Source organism: Hibiscus syriacus, unplaced genomic scaffold (genome assembly GCF_006381635.1).
Source record: "Hibiscus syriacus cultivar Baekdansim isolate YM2019G1 unplaced genomic scaffold, ASM638163v2 tig00110318_pilon, whole genome shotgun sequence".
Taxonomy (NCBI): domain Eukaryota; kingdom Viridiplantae; phylum Streptophyta; class Magnoliopsida; order Malvales; family Malvaceae; genus Hibiscus; species Hibiscus syriacus.
The window spans coordinates 863232-876497 of record NW_024062677.1 but is presented as its reverse complement, the minus strand read 5'-3'; the positions used below and the strand labels follow the sequence as shown (position 1 = coordinate 876497).

Sequence of the window (13266 nt, the reverse complement as noted above, 5' to 3'; positions counted from 1 at the left end):
GGATGCGTCGCTCTGCATCTGCATCCAAAAAAACGGGTCAAACCAATTCAACCAACCCGATTTCTTATTCTCCCTCCGATCTCTTTCGCACCGGTACTTCCCTTTCTCTCTTCTGCTTTATTTTTTTAATTCCAAATTTTGATGGAGCTGGGTTCGCCTTTTCATTTTTTTTCTCTTTTTTTTGTTGTTTCAAAATTTTACTATATGTTTGATTGTTAAATTTTGTTTACTTTCCCATTTTTCTGCTTGATTTCTATAAAGGGATTCGGTTTTGGTTGAAGAAAGAAACAAAGTAACTTACCATATGTGTGTATAGTTCTGGTAGATTTTGCGGATATTGATGAACTATCTAGCAAAGTTAAGCTTAGCAAAAGGATTCGGGTTTTATTTTGAAATTAATTCTCCTATGAAATGATTTAAAACTGGGAAAACGGGGAGGAAAAAATAAGAATAATCTTTTGAACTTAGATACAATAGGGAAGACGAACGTCTTTGAACCTTAAGAGAATACATGCCAATCTTAAGGGTAAATTATAGTTTGAATGCCAGTCTTCTTAAGGTAAATCTTGAAAGTGTTTCGAAAATCGTGTTTAGTAGAGAAGTTGAAAATCGAAGCAAAATTCTTAAGGGTAGATTATAGCTTGATTTCAGTCTTCTTAATATAGTTAAATATTAAAGAGTGAAAAATTGGGTTTAGTTAGAGAAGTTGAAAACTGGAGCAAAATCCTTAAGGTGGATTATAGCTTGAATGCAATCTTTTTAAGGTAGTTAAATCTTAAAATCATGTTTGGGTTTAGTAAGAGAAGATGAAAATTGAAGCAAAATCCATGGTCATAATTGAAAAAAAAATTCTATCTTGTTATCAATATATGTTGCATGTATGATATACCTGTGGTTTAAAGTAATATTTCTCAAATTTTTTGACCAAGCTGTCTTAGGTTTTGTAACTAATGACATGAAACTTTTTTTTTATATTTCTTAGCTTCAAGTAAGGCATCTTCAAAGGAGATGGAACGGATTGACAACCAGTTTTATTTGTATGCCAATATGTCGTCTGGTATGATTGAGTAAGTGCTTAGTGGAATATGCAATTCAGTAAGGGTATTTGTAATTTTGGTATTTACATTGAGCAAGGGGAAATAGGTCTTTTGGTACCTTTGTAATTTTGGAGAATTATATTGTTATATGGATTTTAGATAACTACTGATGTTACACCCAACCCTTTTTTAAGTAACTTTTTGTTTTGAAATTTTGTATTTTTTAGGCAATGTCATTCAACATATATATACTATCGTATTATATCTGTTTAGTACAACCATTGGAGTAATATTTCCATGTGAGACTTTGTGCACTTATCTTTCATATAGATGTTAGGGATCCTAGTCACAATCTGATATGTGAGCTCATGATGACTCAATGTGCCAATCTGCTATGAAGTTTACATCTTTTCGATCAGGTAACTGATATGCTGATCGAGTTCATACCTTCTTGTTCATAAACTACTGCTCAAGCAGACTTTATGTGCATATAAGCAATAGTTTATATGTTTGTTAAATTTCTGTTTTGTATAAAATGTGGAGTTCAAATTTCAAAATTATTTGTCGGAAAGGTCTAATTCTTAATATTTTCAACATTGACAAAAGATGGTTTCACAATAACCAAGTAAGCATTGGAGCATAACAATTATTCTTTCATTTAAGCTGTGCTTATAGGATTTGTTTTTTCTATAGGGAGCTGTAATGAAGTTAAGATTAAATTTTACTATGTGGGACACAGTCCCGGTTTTCTGTTTAGATAATTTTGAAGCGTAATATGCTTGTATCAATTTATAGAATGATTGATTAACCACGATAGCTATCAAGCTAACTGGTCTTTTGCACTTGTCGAGTCCCCATGGATATAGGTATGTTTCCAGCAATAATTGATTTTGTCTTTTCTAAGTTTTCTATAAGGCTGGAACTCCCTACTTCTGTATATCAAATGTGTTGGATGAGGGTACTTTAGGAATCGAAGAGATATAGCTGCATAGAATAGAAGTGCCCAAAAACAATGGAATTAGTTCAGGAGGTCATACACAAAAATATAGCTGACTGCAAAGCTGAAGTAGGGATGCTGATAGCTGCATGTTTAACTACAGTTTTTATAATTTATTAGTGTTATTCATTAAAATTTAGTTTCATTATCACGGAAACTAAATGCTGCTTGACTATTTTGAACTAAATTCTAATGTTATGATGCACTATTTTAACAGCCCAGAAGGGATTGAAACTCTATGTTCTGACATGGAAGTTGATCACACAGATGTTAGGATCTTGATGCTTGCTTGGTAACTGCCATATAAACTCGTCCAATAACACATTTATAACTTTTATCCTAAGCTTTTATGTTGAAACTATTGTGCTGATGTCAGGAAAATGAAAGCCGAAAAACAAGGATACTTTACCCTGGTAAGAGTTTTTGTTTTCCTTTACCTTTTCCCTTTATTTTTATAATTTAACTGTTAATGTGATCTATAATGTTTTGGTTTGAATGAAATTGCTATCATTTCCTATGCCCTCTGATTATTTTTCTTCTTTATCATGGTATTTTGTATAGAATAATAAGTTTCCAGTCTCCCTTTTTATATTGAGTCTGGCATGTAGGCTGCATGGCAATGCCTAGATTTCAGTTATCAGCAATGGTTTTGTTAATTTCCATTTTTGGGTATTGATTGTACACGTTTATAATCAATTTCCAATATCTATGACTTGATCATGATATCTAAGAGTTGTGGAAATACTTTTTAGTTATATATTTTAAAAAAGTTCTGTTGACTGGAGTTTCTTCTTTATACAGTTATGTGTCATAATAACCTGGGTATAGGTTGGCTGATGCATTGTACGTCTAACTAGCAATATAATGATTCCTTAAATCCCAAGCTCTGTATGTATTTGTTATGTTCTTGTACGTGCTTGTATTTAAATTATCCACTGAAAATAAAATTTGAATCTTATCTTTATAGGAGGAATGGCGAAGAGGATTAAAAGCACTGAGGGCTGATACTGTAAGTAAATTAAAGAAGGCCCTACCGGAGCTAGAAAAAGAGGTAGAAAATTCTGAACTGCTTTATACCTGAGGTTAATTGACTTGTTTCGTGTGTATGATTTATTATTGTGGAAATGTCTGCAAAAGTGATGATATTTTCTTTTTATATTACAAATAGGTCAGGAGGCCATCAAACTTCGAGGATTTCTATTCCTATTCATTCTGCTATTGCCTGACAGGTATTATGATAATATTGTGGTATGTAGCTTGGATGTCTGTACACCGTCTCTTTTTCCTGATTGCACTCCTACTTACTTTCTCGTATTCACTGTTGCAGAGGAGAAACAAAAGAGTATTGATACTGAAAGCATATGTCAACTGCTGGATCTTGTTTTAGGATCCCAATTCCGTGCGCAGGTTGACTATTTTATTGAGTATTTGAAGGTGTGTTGAGGCAATTATTGCATTTAATCTCTGGGGTTGTAGTTGCTTCTGCTTATTTTATCCATTTCCTTTATGTTTCTGTTTATACAGACGCAAAGTCCTATGTTATTATGGGGGACGAGGACATTTCAGTTTTAGCTGCTAGGATTGTCTGTACTGTGTATATATAAATGTGTGTGTTAAAATGTCTGTTAAATCTTTTATTAGATTGGGGCACGTTGTTATACTTACACTGATGGAATCTTCAAATGTTTCTTTAGAAAATAGAGTTAATCTGATTTAAATGTTTAATCTTTTAGAAAATGGACTAGATGTCACAGTCGGGGGAGAAGGACGAGAAAGCGAAGAGGAATTTGGGGAAAGAGAAAGTCAAGGGATAGGGATTGAAAGCATAATTGGGAATTGATACCTGGTATTGGCACGTGAGAGGCACAGGCGATCATTAATCCAACAACCGAGCAGCCCAAATGTGAAGCCCAATTCCTGTTGAAGTAATCAATTAGTTAGACAAGGACAGCCAATTGGCTAGCTAGATTCTCTAGTACTATTGTATACAAATAAAACGGGTACCTGTAAAGAGAGGATTTATGCATATTTTCTGAATGAATTCTTGATTTCTCATATCTTTTCTGCTTCTTCTTCCTGAAATCTCCTCTATATTTCCATTATCTTGCAACCATCACAATTTGGTATTCAGAGCCAAATTTTCCTGGCAATCATTGTTGGAATGCCAAAGAAAACCCAAAGCATGTCTGAAACACTTGGTTTCGTTGCATTACAAAAACAACTTGAAGAATTAGTAATCTTGGTCAAACAATCCCAAGATGATACTAAAATTCCTAAATAGTGGGAGAACCAAGAGAACCGTATTACTTCTTTGGAATCCAGGATGACCACAAATCAGGGGCACGTGGAGAAACTTTTGAAGATTCTAACTGGCAGAAACGGGAATCAGAACCAGTCTGCTAATGACCAGGTACAGACCCCTAACACTTCTAGAAAAGATGGAAAACAACCTGTAAAGGTTACAGTGACTAATGATAAGACTAGGTTTACTTATAAACTTGATGATTCTGGGATTTTAAGATCCAAATCAGACGATTTGCCTAGTTTTAAAAATGATAACCAAATGGGCGAGAACAATGTTGTTAGAAATAATATAGTTGGCCTAGAGGAGGATAAAAGAGGTTCGGGGGTCTTTTAACACTTCAGGACTGATGTGGCATAGACCCAAGATTGAGCTGCCTTTTTTTGAAGGAATTAATCCAAGATGGTGGATATAAAAATGCCTTAAGTACTTTTCTCTATGTAGTATTGCGGAGGAACAAAGAGTGGAGGTGGCCACGATGTATTTAATGGGGAAGGCAGAAATTTAGTTTGATGGTTACATCATGCAAAAACACCATGTGATATGGCATGAGTTTGAGGCAGACCTTTGCCATAGGTTTAGTGACAAGTCTTTTGCTGACAGAGTTGAGGAGTTTACAAAATTAGTGCAGAAAGGGTCAGTCGAGGAGTATCAGGACAGATTTGAGGAACTACAACCTCACATGCTCTTACAAAACCATACTCTAGGTGAAGAGTTCTTTGTCTCTCTTTTTATCAGTGGAATAAGAGAAGACATTAAACACAGAGTTAAGGCCTAGAACCTAAAACACTTTCTGAAGGTTGCAGGCAAGCTAAACTGTATGAGCTCTCCGTTGAATTTGAGAACAAGCGAGAGCGAACATCTCTTAGAAACCCACCCTACCCAAACCCATTACCTACTTCTAAACCAAATCCCCCATAACAGAAAAGTCCATGTATTATACCTCCAAAATAGAATCTTCTAGACTACAGAAGACAGAATAACTTATGTTTTAAGTGTGGTGAAAAATTTGCTCCAGGCCATCAATGTAAGACAAGACATTTGAACATGATGATTGAAGATGAAACTGCTATACCTTCAGAAACCTTACCAAATGATTCAGATCAACAAGTGTTACAAGAAGAGGAGAGCCTAGAAATATCTATGAATGTTATCACTGGGTGTATTGGTCATAATACATTGAGAATTCAGGGCACCATTCAAGGCAGACCATTAAACATTTTAATTGAAAGTGGTAGCACCCACAGTTTTTTAACACCATAATGGGCTGATGCAGGTATTCAAGTGACTACACCTTATCCTTTAGCAATTACAGTGGTTAATGGACAGTAACTCTACAGCTCAGCAAGATGTAATAAGGTAGAATGACAGATGCAAGGACATTATTTTATTCATGATTTTAGACTTCTTAAATTGGGTGGAAGTGATATGGTGTTAGGTGTTGACTGGATGAAATTATTCAGTCCAATCTTGATGGACATCAACAAAATGACACTAAGTTTTGTACATCAAGATGAACAAATTGTTATACATGGCCAACAACTCTCAAATTTTTTGCAACAAATTTCAGGGGCTACACTATTGAAAATGACAGCTTCAGACTCTGCTATATTGGGGCATGTAGTACTGTTGACTATGACAAAGAGTTCAAAACCCATTCCTGCAGCTATTCAACCTCTATTAGAGAAATACAACTCTATTTTTACTGAACTTACATGCCTTCCACCTACAAGAAACCATGATCATGCTATTCCTCTTAAGCCTGAGTATATGCCTGTTAATTTAAGGCCCTACAAATTTCCCCATAACCAAAAAGCTGAAGTGGAAAGACAAATTGCTACCATGCTATCCTCCTCTATTATTCAACCTAGCAAAAGCCCATTTGCTTCTCCATGTCCCCTAATTAAAAAGAAGGATAATACTTGGAGGTTTTGTGTAGATTACAGACAGCTAAACAATATAATAGTCAAGGATAAATTTCCCATTCCTGTTGTGGAAGATTTATTGGATGAACTACATGGTGTTGTCTATTTTTCAAAGATTGATCTAAGATCAAGTTATTGGCAAATCAGAATTAAAAATGAAGACATTTACAAAACAACATTCAGAACTCATCAGGGCCACTATGAATTTAAGGTAATGCCCTTTGGTCTCACTAATGCTCCTGCTACATTTCAGGAATTAATGAATGGATTATTTAGTTCATTCCTTAGAAAGTTTGTCTTGGTGTTTTTTTTGATGACATCCTAGTCTACAGCAGTTCTATGATAAACCATATTACTCATTTACAATTGGTTTTGGATATTTTGCAAACTAACCAGTTATTTGCAAAGTTGTCCAAATGTTTCTTTGGACAGACTCAAGTGGAGTATTTGAGGCATATTATTTCAGCTGTAGAAGTAGCTACTGATCCTAGTAAGGCGGAAGCAATGAGGAATTGGCCTCTGCCTAAATCCTTAAAATCTTTGCGAGGGTTTTCGGGTTTAAGAGGCTACTATAGAAGGTTTATCAAATATTATGGCACTATCAGCAAACCTTTGACACAAATGCTTAAAAAAAGACAATTTTAAGTGGGACAGTGCAGCCTTGACTGCTTTTGAAGATCTAAAAAGAGCTATGTGTATTGCCCCTGTTTTAGCTCTACCAGTTTAGGAGGTATAGGTGTTGTATTATCTCAAGATGGCAGACCTATTGCATTTCTTAGTAAGGCTGTTAGTCCTAGACATACTGCCCTCTCCATTTATGAAATAGAGTATCTTGCTATTCTATTAGCAGTCTCTAAGGGAGACATTACTTAGAGAGCAATTCTTTTATCATCAAAACAGACCATGAACCTATGAAATACCTATTGGAGCAGAAATTAACTACTGCAATTCAAAAGAAAGGATTGACTAAACTATTGGGACTGGACTACACTATTCAATATAGAAAAGGCAAATCAAATGTGGTAGCAGATGCCTTATCTAGACAGTGGGAAGATCAAGGTCAGTGCTTTGCTATGGGAACCACCTTAGCCATTCCTAGCTGGGTTCAGGAAGTGAAGTTATAAGGAGGATCTACTGGCTACTGAATGGATTTCCATTTTAACTGTAAATCCCACTGCTAATCCTAAGTGGAAATATTCAAAGGGTATCCTTAGATTTAAGGATAGGGTATATATTGGTACTGCTGGGTCTCTGAGACTACAAATTCTTCAAAACCTACATGATTCACCTTATGGAGGTCATTCAGGAACTTAAGCCACCTATCAAAGGATTAGATCTTATTTTTATTGGGCCAGGCTTAAAGCTATGATGGCAACTTATGTAAGATCTTGTGCAGTTTGTCAACAAACTAAAGTGGAGCATGTTGCTAAACCAAGATTGCTACAACCACTGCCTATTCCTCAGCAGGCTTGGGAGGTAATTACTATGGACTTTATAGAAGGGTTACTTACATCATTGAAGAAAAATTGTATCCTAGTGGTGGTTAACAAGTTTACGAAATACAACCATTTTTTGGCATTGTCACACCCTTACTCTGCAGCTGATGTAGCTAAACTGTATTTGGATAATATCTATAAGCTTCATGGCCAACCTAAAATGGCCATTTCAGATAGAGACAAGACATTCACTAGCCTCTTTTGGAGAGAACTAAACAGAAAGAGTTAATCAGTGTCTTGAACAATATTTAAGAGGCTTATGTTATTTTCAACCAAAACAGTGGGCTAAATGGTTGCCTCATGCAGAGTGGTGGTATAATACCACCTACCACACTGCCCTAAAACTTACACCCTTTCAAGCATTATATGGCTACAAACCTCCTACAATGATATGGCAAACAGAAACAAAAGTGCAGTTTGTAAGTGAACTAATGCGTAGCAGAGAAGACATTCGACAACTAGTGATCGAATGAAACAACAAGTAGATAAGAAAAGATCAGAGAGGGTATTTGCAGTCGGGGATGAAGTTTACCTGAAATTGCAACCTTATCGACAAACTTCCCTGGCCCTGAGAAAAAATTTGAAGTTAGCAGCCAAATATTATGGACCTTACAAAATTAAGGAGAAAATTGGAGAGGTCGCATACTGTTTGGACATACCGGAGACATCACGGTTGCATCCAGTTTTTCATGTGAGTCTCTTGAAGAAACACGTTGGGGACATAGCAATATCCTCAACGGATCCTCCTGCAGTGGATGAAGATGGTCAGTTTCGAATCGAGCCATGTAAGATATTGGGCAGACGAATCGTAAATCGACAAAACAAACCTGTTACTCAATTACTGGTGCGATGGACAAACCTAGACGAGACGAGTGATACCTGGGAAGATTATACCGTTCTCAGAGGACAGTTTCCAAACTTTGATCCTTGGGGACAAGGATCGTCTCCAGCAGCAGGTATTGTCCCAGTCGGGGGAGAAGGACGAGAAAGCGAAGAGGAATTTAGGGAAGGAGAGAGTCAAGGGTTAGGGATTGAAAGCATAATTGGGAATTGATACCTAATATTGGCATGTGAGAGGCACAAGCTATCATTAATCCAGCAATCGAGCAGCCCAAATGTGAAGCCCAATTCCTATTGAAGTAACCAAATTAGTTAGGCAAGGACAGCCAGCTAGCTAGCTAGATTCTCTAGTACTATTGTATACAAATAAAACAGGTACCTGTAAAGAGAGAATTTATGCATATTTTCTGAATGAATTCTTGATTTCTCATATCTTTTCTGCTTCTTCCTGAAATCTCTTCTCTATATTTCCATTATCTTGCAACCATCACACTAGATTACACAGAAAAATTGCTCTTTGTTATTGTGAGGCTATAATTCTAAATACCCTTTATATCCAAACCTAAAAAATATAAAACAATGTAAAATGAGCTTCATACCATGCTTGTCTTCTAGTGTAGATTCAGAGCGATTATAAGGTCATAAATTTGGATCAATGGATGGGCTTTTTTCGATTCTGCAATGAGGTACGTTAAACTTAGTTCTTGTCATGGAATTTTCTATTGTTTTCCCAAGTTTATATGCTCCATCATGTAAAATAGTCAGTGAATAATTCTTCAAATTTCACAGGTCATGCTCACTTAGAAATCATTTTAATTTTATTTTTAAAGAAAGACTCTGGGATAACTATAGAATTATACTAGTGTATTTTGTATGACGTTCTTGCTAGTATATGAAGACATAGTAGCATAATCCCCAAAGCATATTTGTAGAATAATAGAGAAGACCGAAGAGGTGTCCTCTCTTCTTGCAGGTTGTGATTATAATTGAATCCTTCCTCATAAGAGTTTTAATGTTTTTATTGTTGTCTGTTGTGTTCTTTTCGTTTTCTTTTTATCCACTTTTTGTTGTTATCTTCATTCATTGCTAAAACTGTGTATATTTTGGGCCGGAACTGATTTCTAAACTTCTTGGTTTACTTGCAAATATGGAACAATAATGCAAAGCAACTTTCTTAAGCATAAGAATTGGAACTATATAAAATTATAAATGTTAGGAATTTGTCTATTGTCGCTGTTCAATAAATGATAAGTGTACATTTTTCTATTATTTATCATCAGATAGGACAGAGAACTAGAAATAAAGGGGATGTAATATTGTAGTTCTAATAAAAACATAATTGTTACTTGCATCCTTGCACCATTATATGGCATAATAACACAGTTGTCTTGTTTGAGATCATCCTTATGTTAATAATTGAGCAAGCGCTTGCATTTTCCCGTTTTTGATATATGCAGATAAATTTCCCAGACCTCAGTAATTATAATCCTGATCTTGCTTGGCCGTTGATCCTGGACATCTTTGTTGAATGGATGCAGGCGAAGCAGAGCTAAACTCTAATTAGCTTTGCTCAACTTGATTCTCAGATTTGAACTCCATTCGGTACTAAAACAGGTTATTTCTAAAGTTTAAACCTCCTCCTTTCTTTGATCCCTTTTTCTAGCCTTATATGTTTTTTTTGGGGGGGGGGGGTGCAAGTGTCTAAGCTTGCCATTATTTAATAAGATATTATTGTGAATAATCTGTTGCCAGGAATATTCGAGTTGCAGAACCATGTTTCACCAGCTGGTCCTTTATATCTTTATACATCAAAACATGAAGGTCTTCCCCAGAACATACCTTCCAAAATTATTTTCATGTCACAAATATGCAGAAGACAATCTCAATATATTGAATTGTATTTCTGTCTTGATATTCAAAACTATTGGATTTTGATGTTATATTACGAAGAAATTTATTTACCAGATTAAAAAGATGTTAAATTTGTCTGATTTTTATTTTGATTTATCTCTTTTATATCAATTCCGTCCCTTTTTTCCAAGAAGGTAAAGTATTTCTTGCATAGAATTTCTTTGCGGAACTAGCAACAAGTTAATACATGCCAAAATCTCCCTGCAACTGGTTCCCCTGTCTCCCCAGTCTGTTTTGACAGGTATTGGCTTCATTATTAGCATGCGAGCTGATGATGCTAAGCACCTGCAACCCTTGAGGTTCAAGGATGATCCTTAAAGGATGGATTGTAGCAACAATTTTCTCATTATCACATCCCCCCTCTTTAAAAAGTTGATCCATCGCCCAAATTGGTAATATTTCTTTCATACAGCCCTGTCAAGATCAACCGTTGTCTGTCATAGACAACTCTTTATGTGCCTATATTGACCTGTCGTTCGCAACCAGCATTTTAAGTTACATATAACTTCCTAAGGGCACCGCCAAACAATCTGGTGAACATCAGGTTTGGTATGCTTCACACTTAGTAAATTTTATCAATGGAATGTACCTCGCATGCTTGAAACATGTCATGCTTATGCCTTCACACTTCGTCAATTGAATGAGCTCTGCCAATTCTTTGCATGAAACATGTCTGATGGAGACAGCTCTGCCTCGCATGCTTATGCCTTGATAAGATTTATGCTTGATGGTTGGTTACATGTCATGCTTGTGAAAAGGACTTGAAAGTTGTCGTGGATAATCCAACTTTAGGTAGCCCTTTTTGGAGCATATGATTTGGAGTTAACCAAGTGCATAAATTGGATGCTTTTCCTTGTGTCCATATGTCTGCTTATGTCCATTCACTTTATGACAAGTGTGGTCATCCCAGTAGGAGTTAGATTTGATGGTCTCCTTGTCCTGGCCATTTAGTTGTTCCTGATGACTGCTTGATGTTCTATTGAAAAGAGAGGGGACATTTTTTTTTTGAGGATTTGAGTGGTTGGAGTTTTGTAAGGGTGCATTTTCTTCTGGGACAACTAAAAAAAGGATCAAGCAGAAATCAAACTGTGAAAAAAAGTAGGTCATAACCCAGGTTTAGTCAAGTTGTTTCTTGTTCTTAAGAGATGGGTATCCCAAAAAAAAACCGAGACTTTCAACTCAAATCTTATCATTTGTAATCCTTCATTGTCCGAGAGTTTTAGTCTTGGCTTTCGTTAAGGGCAGTGCGGAAGTAAAATAGTTCGTAACATAAGAATGTTATATAAGCTAACGTAAAGTATAACATTCATTGATTAACCCAAAAAGCTTCTTTTTATTGGGGGTATTATTATTATTATTTATCTTTAAAAAACATATAATCTATATATATTCTTGTCTTAAAAGTCATTTGGTAACTGAAAAATAATGAAAAAGTCACTTTTAGCAAGGGAATTGCTGTTGACATTTTAATTCATCGAGGCCTGATGGATGCAATAGTTAAATGTGATCTTAAGACCAGAGAGTTAATGTTAGAGCGACATAAACTTATATGTGGGACCCAAAATGTTATTTGGCAATGCTTCTATGGGTTTTCTTTTCTTTTTCTTTCAGAATTTTGTAACTGAATTGCATTAATAAAATATATTCCAACTGTAAAGATCAAAAAAGAAAGTGATGTTAGTAAATAAAGAAAAGAGCAAATAATGTGCCAACTTCATGATCGGCACTTTAGAAAGATGACAGCATGCAAGAATCTTTAAATGATAATTAAAGTAACCAATATCTTATATCTTTTTCTAAAGAAAAACAGTAATTGGTGACAAAAATTGAGTGGCTTAGGGTAAGCGGTGAGGCATGAAAAATCACTGTATTCTTGATATACGACATGAGTCATGTCCTCATCGGGATGTAGATTACATGTTTGAGAGAACCAAGGTTTGGTAACACAACTCTTGCTTTGGGTTTAGGGTCAAAAAAGGAGAGAGAAAATAACAAAAGCAAAGGTGAAAAAAGCGACACCAGTAGATTGAAAAAGAAGATTAGATGCTCCCCTGTTTTGGGTACGGATGAATAGTGCAGTTAATAATGGAACGAGTGAATTACAATCCAGAAATGAAAAGCAGTAGTAAAAGAAGAGTATTGCATACTTACGTTAGAAAAAAAAAATCATATTTCAAAAGCGATATAATATATAGACTTTGAAATGAAAGATATTAAACAGAATTATAAATCCCACACTTGTAAATAATCTAAAAGGAGGTTTAGATTCGTAAAAATTTCGTTATATATCTAAAAGACTAAATTTTGGGTTTATTTACTTGACCATTGTCATAGGGTAAAAACTGCGTTGACTTTTTTCTAATCATTACTGGCGTGTATTTTAGTTACATATATTAAAAGTTCCAAGGAAAGAACTCGAATCTTATCACTTTCTAAAAAGGTTAAATGGGAAACATCTGGCCTTAATTATTACATTGATTTACTACAAGGATATTATATTATTACCCTAATTAATCTTCTCTTAAAAAGAAAAAGGAAGGTTCTTTAAACAATAATAAAAAAGACCATTAATCACTAAATTAAACATTCGAATGCATGCTGTGTTTAGAGATAACAGTGACCTAATTGATTTTATGATTCTGATGAGTGTGTCGGATGAACCCTTAATTTTGATAACTTCACAAATGTACAGATTTCATGCCTGCAAAAGTTCCCCATGTTAGAATCATAAATCCACCAAGAAAAATAATGCAAAAGG

The 13266-nt window shown here is 35.2% G+C and overlaps 1 protein-coding gene across 2 annotated transcripts; it reads left to right on the top strand.

The window, feature by feature from the left end:
• LOC120117072 (DCN1-like protein 4) lies at positions 1–11006 on the top strand. 2 transcript variants are annotated; one of them, XR_005515600.1, is made up of 10 exons: positions 1–93; positions 983–1067; positions 2252–2326; positions 2411–2447; positions 3002–3085; positions 3203–3263; positions 3362–3468; positions 9218–9283; positions 10055–10211; positions 10350–11006. XR_005515600.1 is itself a non-coding variant. In XM_039137408.1 (10 exons), exons 1-9 carry the CDS (start codon positions 3–5, stop codon positions 10148–10150), a joined length of 702 nt encoding a protein of 233 aa, XP_038993339.1. In that variant the 5' UTR covers positions 1–2; the 3' UTR covers positions 10151–10199; positions 10350–11006. The 2 variants fall into 2 exon arrangements, 1 of the variants encoding a protein (XP_038993339.1); XM_039137408.1 differs by having other exon boundaries at positions 10055–10199.
• Positions 11007–13266: the final 2260 nt, after the last annotated feature.

Coding starts and splice junctions, on each gene's coding strand:
- LOC120117072 (XM_039137408.1), top strand. CDS start 3: ATGCGTCGCTCTGCATCTGCATCCAAAAAAACGGGTCAAACCAATTCA. Junction 3,086..3,202: donor TACCGGAGCTAGAAAAAGAG/GTAGAAAATTCT, acceptor TATTACAAATAG/GTCAGGAGGCCATCAAACTT. Junction 3,469..9,217: donor ATTTTATTGAGTATTTGAAG/GTGTGTTGAGGC, acceptor CTTCTAGTGTAG/ATTCAGAGCGATTATAAGGT.